Source organism: Salmo salar, chromosome 12, assembly GCF_965601325.2.
Source record: "Salmo salar chromosome 12, fSalSal1, whole genome shotgun sequence".
Taxonomy (NCBI): Eukaryota; Metazoa; Chordata; class Actinopteri; order Salmoniformes; family Salmonidae; genus Salmo; species Salmo salar.
The window spans coordinates 58,332,432-58,340,138 of NC_138302.1; the positions used below are offsets into that span (position 1 = coordinate 58,332,432).

At 42.2% G+C, this 7,707-nt stretch overlaps 1 protein-coding gene across 1 annotated transcript; it reads left to right on the forward strand.

Moving 5' to 3' along the window:
• Window positions 1-893: 893 nt before the first annotated feature.
• Window positions 894-4,324, forward strand: LOC106565328 (putative G-protein coupled receptor). Its single transcript, XM_014132302.3, has 2 exons — window positions 894-2,321; window positions 2,590-4,324. Exons 1-2 carry the CDS (start codon window positions 2,219-2,221, stop codon window positions 3,498-3,500), a joined length of 1,014 nt encoding a protein of 337 aa, XP_013987777.2. The 5' UTR covers window positions 894-2,218; the 3' UTR covers window positions 3,501-4,324.
• The last annotated feature ends 3,383 nt before the right edge of the window (window positions 4,325-7,707 follow it).

The window sequence follows — 7,707 nt, forward strand, 5'->3', positions numbered from 1 at the left end:
TATGTGGGGCAGAAGAGCTGCAGTAACAAGGGATTAAGTGAATCAGACCCAATGTTTTTTTTAACATCAATCTTCAGCAAAGCACTTAGTACATCATAGACATCAAAGGGTTGAAATGAAAATAAAGTATGTGAGTCTGAGGTGACTAAAAGACTCCCTCTATGGGATGAGATTATCCTTTCAAATGCGTGGCCAGCTGAAGCACAATGGTTAATATTAAAAGCATCACAAATTGTTTAGAATGGGACCAGAGGCATTTCAAAACCTGCTAGGGCAACGAGGAGGTGGTGTTTTGTTTCAAAGATTTGACCACTTTTCAGAAATTGCCTGGATTACCACCACTCTGATACACAATTCAAGAAATGTGTTGATTTAGCTTATTTTTTTACCAGGGATAGACACATATTTCTGAAATGTCTGCAGGACTGCCAATCAGATGTAGAATCAGTCCGTCTAGTCTTAGCCCAAGCTAAATTTCTTTCCTGTAATTCCTCAGACAATTCATGAGTAAACCAAAGATTACATCGGTCTTTTACCCTTAGTTTTATGTACGGCACACATTTATCTGCAACATTGTTAAACAGGGTAATACAAAAATGAAGGGCCTGATCCAAGTCAGTGATAGTTGACACAACCCCCCAGTCACTCAACCCCAGCTCAGACAACAAATGTAGCTCATTAAAATTCCTAAAATGTATCTTTGTAATAATGCGTGAGTGAGATTTAAATTGTTTACTCATTGGCAAATATCCCATTGGCTGTAAATTAATGAGGGGCATTTGTTAGAATAATATCTAATTGAGTCAATTTTTCTAGGTATTTAAAGACGGTGCGAGTTGGTTTAGTAATCAGCTCAGTTAGATTTATCTCAATACAAATATATTTCAGCCCATCACATACTGGCATCAACAAATCTAGATTAAGATCAATCACTATCAGTAATTCAGATTGAACAGTTGGACAGCTAGACAGCAGGTCAGACAATTTGCTAAGAGCACATATGGAGGCCGAGGAAGAGCAATAAATTCCCACTAATGTCAGAGTTCCACATTTAGGACTAGACATTCAAATTGCTTAGGGACAGAGGTGGTGATGGATACAGACACATTTTAATTGCTCTTTATGTATATGGTGACACCCCCTCTGCCAACTCTATCAGATCTAAAAATGTTATAACCTGTCAGATACACATCAGAGTCCGGCATGGACTTCTTTAGCCAAGATTCAGTTCTAACCAGAATGTTTGAGAAGCCAAGATTCAGTTCTAACCAGAATGTTTGAGAAGCCAGAGTTACAATCAAATACATTTTAGAAATCAAACTTCTGGCATTTATATGAATCAGTCCAGTGGATAGGGTGCTGCGGGATTTCTATTACAAACATGCCATGTTCAACAGGTAACCCCTTACCAGAAAATACCATGGGGTTGGCTTGAATTGTAACAGATACAAGATTGCCTGGAACGGAACCATTAGGTCTATGCCTCGAACTATGCTTAGTTGGTAACCCCTGATTTGAAAATACCATAGGGCTAACTTGAATTGGCATAGATACAAGATTGTCTAGAACTGTACCATGCTTAGATTGAACTGTACGATGCTTAGATTGAGGGCATGGGTTAAAACAAGAATCAATGATGGTTACTTGTTACGGGCCTGCAGTATGATGATAATGCTGATAATTTACCTGAGTGGGACTTGGGGTTGTCACAAAAAGAGCCGTGTTGAATAGACCAAACTGCAGCGGGAATGTGGATGCTCATGTTTTAATTCAAAAAAGGAGTAACGCATCCACTGGAAAACAATATACACGACAGGAACAGTTTTGCAGGCACACAACACGCAGTGCAAAAACAACTACCCACGAAAACCAAACAAACACCTACTTATGGGACTCCCAATCAGAGGCAACTAGAAACACCTGCCTCCAATTGAGAGTCCAGCACCCAAAACTACACATAGAAAAACAAACCTAGAACCTATACCAAACTAATACACCCCACTACACCACACACAAAACCCCATAATACAAAACAAATATACCTCTGCCACGTCCTGACCAAATATAATAGAAATAATACCTAAATATTGGTCAGGACGTGACAGGGGTGTATATTGTTTCTTCTCTGGGGATTAATAAAGTTAAAATCATTCAATTCAGGAAGTTTGCCTTTGTGTGCCACCTGTGTGCGGTGGACCTGCTGTGTGCCGTGCTGCTCATGCCCTTGGGAATTGTGTCCAGCTCGCCGTACTTCGCCAGCGTGGTGTTCACAGTGCTGGAGTGCCAGGTGTACGTCTTCCTCAATGTGTTCCTCATCTCAGGTAAAGTACAAGGGGCTGCATCCTAAATGGCACATTATTCTGTATATAGTGCACTACTACTCACCAGGACTTTGGTTAAAAGTAGTGCACTATACAGTGGATGCCATTTCTGATGACTTTAAGCAATCAATTGTTTGATTTAGATTTGTGTTTTTTATGTTCAAATATTAATCTCTCATTTTTTGTCTTCTGTTTCCTTTTATCACTTTCACTTGATTGTTGTACTGTGTGTAGCGATTTATAACGTTTGATTTGATATGAATTACAGCCTCCATCTTCACCATCACGGCCATCAGCGTGGAGCGTTACTACTACATTGTCCACCCCATGCGCTACGAGGTAAAGATGACCCTGAAGCTGGCCACAGCCGTCATGGTCCTGGTCTGGGTAGCCTCAGCCCTCCTGGGGCTGGCCACTGTGTTCGGCTGGCCCAGCTACGGCAGCCTGAGCTCCATCAGCGCCGCCCACTGCTCTCTCCACTGGAGCCACAGCGGCCACCGCCGGACCTTCTCTGTCCTCTTCACAGTGGCCTGTTTCTGCCTGCCCGCTGCAGTCATCTTCGCTGTGTACTGTAACGTCTATAAAGTGGCCCGCGTGGCGGCTAGACAGCATGGACCGTTACCGTCCTGGACGGCCAGCCATCTTAAACACCGCTCAGATTCCATCAGCAGCCAGACCACTATCATCACCACCCGCAACGCCCCCAGGAGGCTCCACCAAAAAAGGCCCTTTGGTGGGGGCAAGGCCGCCTTCACCCTGGTGGTCATTGTGGGCCAGTTCCTGCTCTGCTGGTTGCCTTACTTCGCCTTCCACCTGCACCTGACTATCAACAACCCACCCAAGGTCCCACCTGACCTAGAGGAGGCGGTCACCTGGCTAGCGTACTCCTCCTTTACCGTCAACCCATTCTTTTATGGGCTGCTGAACCGCCAGATCAGGGAGGAGCTGTGTAAGCTGCGGCGCTGCTACTCCACCCGACCCGTCGAGCTGGCCCTGTCCAGCGGCCACGAGGGCTCGGCCCACGAGAACTTCCTGCAGTTCCTCCAGAGAACCAGCTGTACGGTGGAGACCAGAGCCAGCTTCGCCTGCACATCCAGCCCCAGGAACACCCTGGACCAGACAGCGCAGCAGACAGCTGACTTCAGGATACCTGGACAGATACCGGAGGAGTTCAATTAAAACGCCCCTGATATACTAATCTGGACCCCAGTGATATACTGTTACTGTATGGACACAAGCACCTGACTGCTGAGTTAAAACAGTTAAAACACCTTTATATCTGGCCACTGGAACTTTATTGACTTCTGTAATGGCTGTACCACAGGAATACTAGAAGCAGGAACAGCCTGGACAAGACTGGGCAGACAGCTGGGTTCAGGATACCAGGGCAGATACCTGAGGAGTTCAGTTAATCAACAATATTCTTAGATACGTATGCCACTGGTACCTACTGTAGTTGACTGCTGTAATGGAAGTGCAAACTTCCCCAGGACTACTGACCTAGAGCAACAAAATTAGCCTGGGTGTAATTTCCCAGAGCCTTAGTAGCGTTAAGATCATCATTAGAACCTTCTTGCGATGTATCATTAATAGCGAAGGTTTTTCCCAGAGCCTTCATTAGTAAAACTTTGCACATCTACGAGGGATCCAGACCACTTGTAGAGCAGCCAAAGTGCATCGTTAGATACTTTTTTGCCCTTCCGCGTCACTTTATTCATAGAAGATCAAGATGTTTAGGCTGTCTGTCTGACTGTGACTGACAATAACTTCAGAACGAAGTTCTGACTACAGATACAAAGTTACCAAAGTATTAGCACATTTTACAAACAAGTGAAGGATAAAATGGTGCTTCAATTGAAAACCGAGATGACTGCATTAAAAGATACATAGCCTATATCGGCCCATATAGCCTATTTCAATCATATTGAAGTAATTTCATGTTCAATCCCACTGGGCACAGATGGTTCAGCATAATTTAATTGAAATTCCTTGGAAACAACATTGATTCAATCAGTGTGTGCCCAGTGGGGTCAATTTAGGGGGGGGGGGGGGGGCAGGGGGGGCCAGTGCCCCTGTGACAACAATTTTAGACCCCCTTGTGGCCCCCTATATGTGGAGTATGAAATAATTCTTACATAACACATTTTTGCTATCGTTCTTTTTTTTACATCCGTTATTAGACAGTGGCAACGCGGAACATGGTCTTTTGCCTGCTAATGCCTGCAATGCAGTGAAGAAAATGATTTGACAACAATAACGTCTAATGTAACTGGTCCCTCTAACAGTACAACTGGCCCCAGCTTGGCCCCCCCACTTGAAATGGTCTAGAACAGCCACTGTTCGAGAGCAGCGCTGCTTTTCTTTGGATCCTATCACTATCGACACATGGTCTAACGACGCACATAGCGAACGTTCTCTTTACGCGATTGTTTAGGAAACGCAATTAAAATGTTGGTTTGTAAATAACAATACATTTGATACGATCATCATAATGCTTAAGTTACAGTAGATCGCAACTGGGAAACGAGGCCCCGGACCCAGATCTGTTTGTGCTGTCTTGACACTCCTATTGTTATGCCTGACAATGACCATAGGAGAAAACACTAACAGATTTTATTAGCCCACTGGGCAAAATATGGCTGAAACAACAATGTTTCCACGTCATTTCAACCAAAATATTAAATGTGATGACGTTGAATCAACATGGAAAACTGATTGGTCCAATGAATGACAGGGTGGCATTTTTGGTTAATTTCACATTGAATTCACATTAGTTGACAACTTAACTAAATGTAAGTCAAAACTAGATGTTGTACTGACATCTGTGCCCTGCGGGAGACCACATCAACGTCAGTCCAGTGGGGCAACCGTACTGCCCCCTACATACTGCCCTTAAAACACACAGAGACAGGCATCCTGAGTGGCGCAGTGGTCTAAGGCACTGCATTGCAGTGCTAGCTGTGCCACTAGAAAACCTGGTTCAAGTCTAGGCTCTGTTGCAGCTGGCTGTGACCAGAAGACACATGGAGTGATGCAATGCACGCTGACACGGTTGCCAGGTGTACGTTGTTTCCTCAGACACATTGGTGTGGCTGGCTTCCGTGTTAAGCAGGCGTTCTGTCAAGAAGCAGTGTAGCTTGGCTGGGTTGTGTTTTGGAGGACGCTCTCGACCTTCCGTACGGGAGTTGCAGTGACTGGACTGTAACTACCAATTGGGGAGAAAAATTGGTAAAAGAAACACACAGAGACAGCACTTGAAGGGACTACAAGTAGAGTGTGTTTCTTTTGATGTTTCCATTTTATTAATTTGATTAAGTTTATTATGTTGTTGCATTCTGAGATTAGTCCAGCATATACCTTAAGTGCATTATGTCCTGAAAAATACAGCTGTCTCAATTATTATTTGTTCTTTCTTGCTACAACTACCACAAATAGTGGGACTAATTCTACTACCAACCATTCCAATCACCTATATTACTACTAGTATATTCTACTACCACTACTACAAGTACAATGTTTGAGTTGAGAGACAATACAAATTAACACTTGAATAATGTTATTTACACTGTATTATACATCCACTGTCTGAACAACTTTGATTATTTATTATTTATTCCATGTTCAATACGGTGAACATTGAACACTCTCTAAGTGTAATAGTTGAGTTATTTCTATTACACAATATCAAATGTGCTAAATTATCTATTTGGTTCTCAGTTGAGGTTTAATTGCAATATTCTTAACTATGTACAGTTTGTTTCTTACAAAACAATGTGTTATTATACACTAAGTGTACAAAACATTATAAACACCTTCCAAATATTGAGTTGCACCCATTTTTGCCCTCTGAACAGCCTCAATTCGTCGAGGCATGGACTCAACAAGGTGTCAAAGACTCCAATGCATCCCACAGTTGGGTCAAGTTGTCTGGATGTCCTTTGGGTGGTGGACCATAGTTGATACACACAGGAAACTGTTGAGTATGAAAAACCCAGAAGCGTTGCAGTTCTTGACACACTCAAACCGGTGCACCGGGCACCTACTACAATACCTCAAAGGCACTTCAATTTTTTGTCTTACCTATTCACCCTCGGAGTGGCACACATACACACTCCATGTCCCAATTGTCTCAAGGCTTAAAAATACTTCTTTAACCTGTCTCATCCCATTTATCTATACTGACTGAAGTGGATTGAATAAGTGACATCAATAAGGTATCTTAGCTTTCACCTGGATTCACCTGGTCAATCTATGTCATGGAATGTGTTCCTAATGTTTTGTACACTCAGTGTATGTTATCATAAGTTGCGTTGCATTCAATAGACTACCTTTTACATGTGATAGCAGAGACTGCCGTATCAAAGGGGATTTCTTTCTATATGGACTAGTTGTTTTTGCTTTAACTCTGCAAATAAACTTCTGAAGGAGCTGTTTGCAAGAAATTATGATTATGTTGTTCTGAAAAGCAAGTCCTTTACTTCATATATAAGGAAAAAAATCCATTGCTTAACAGCTCTCAAGTGGTCATCTCTAATACCTGTTCCACATGTGTAGAGCTCGCCAGCTGAGTTAGCCATGGCTCATTGGTCAAAGCCTATGGGGAAATGAATGAGGTTTAACAAAGGCTTAGGACATCTTATAAGTTTTGTTCTATGAGATAATATCAGCCAGTTACATGACTTTTATGAATTATGAAGCATGTATGTGCTTGTTTTGATTACATAAATGCTTCTAAATAGAAAAAAGGGACATTAGCTGATGAACAAAATGTATAAAAGATAACTTATCTTTGTTGTTTATCCAAAAAAAAAACATTAATTTCACCATAGGCTTTGACCAATGAGCAATGGCAGAGTTAGCCTCCGTTTTTGCCTGCAACAACAAAAAACGCCATTACTATTGCTCTCTATGCACCCACAGGTTAATAAAGACAAATCATTTATATTACTAGTTCCATTATGTCTATTCATAGACGTTGTGTATAGATTATCGACTGACATACAATGAAATGACAGTACAGCCTTCCATTGTGTTTTATGCAATGCAAATATAAAACTGTTTACAGTTCAAGTTAAGCTGTCAAATGAGGGGAAATGACGACTTTGACCTATAACTCCCACAAAGCACAGAGAGAGATTCGATTTAAGGGATAATATTATGGGATAGAGACAGACATGGGTGATCAACACAAAAAGAACATTCTGAACTACATTTTTAAAAGCCTTCCATGTCCCCATGGCCCAGATTCAAAAGAAAAGGTGAATCTGCGAACACATAGATAAACAAATAGATAAATAAACAGATTAGTGGAATAGCTAGATACATTGTATATGAATGAGCTCCAGTTCCTGGTCCAGCTATGCCCATTCATGCCAGCTGGCTGGGT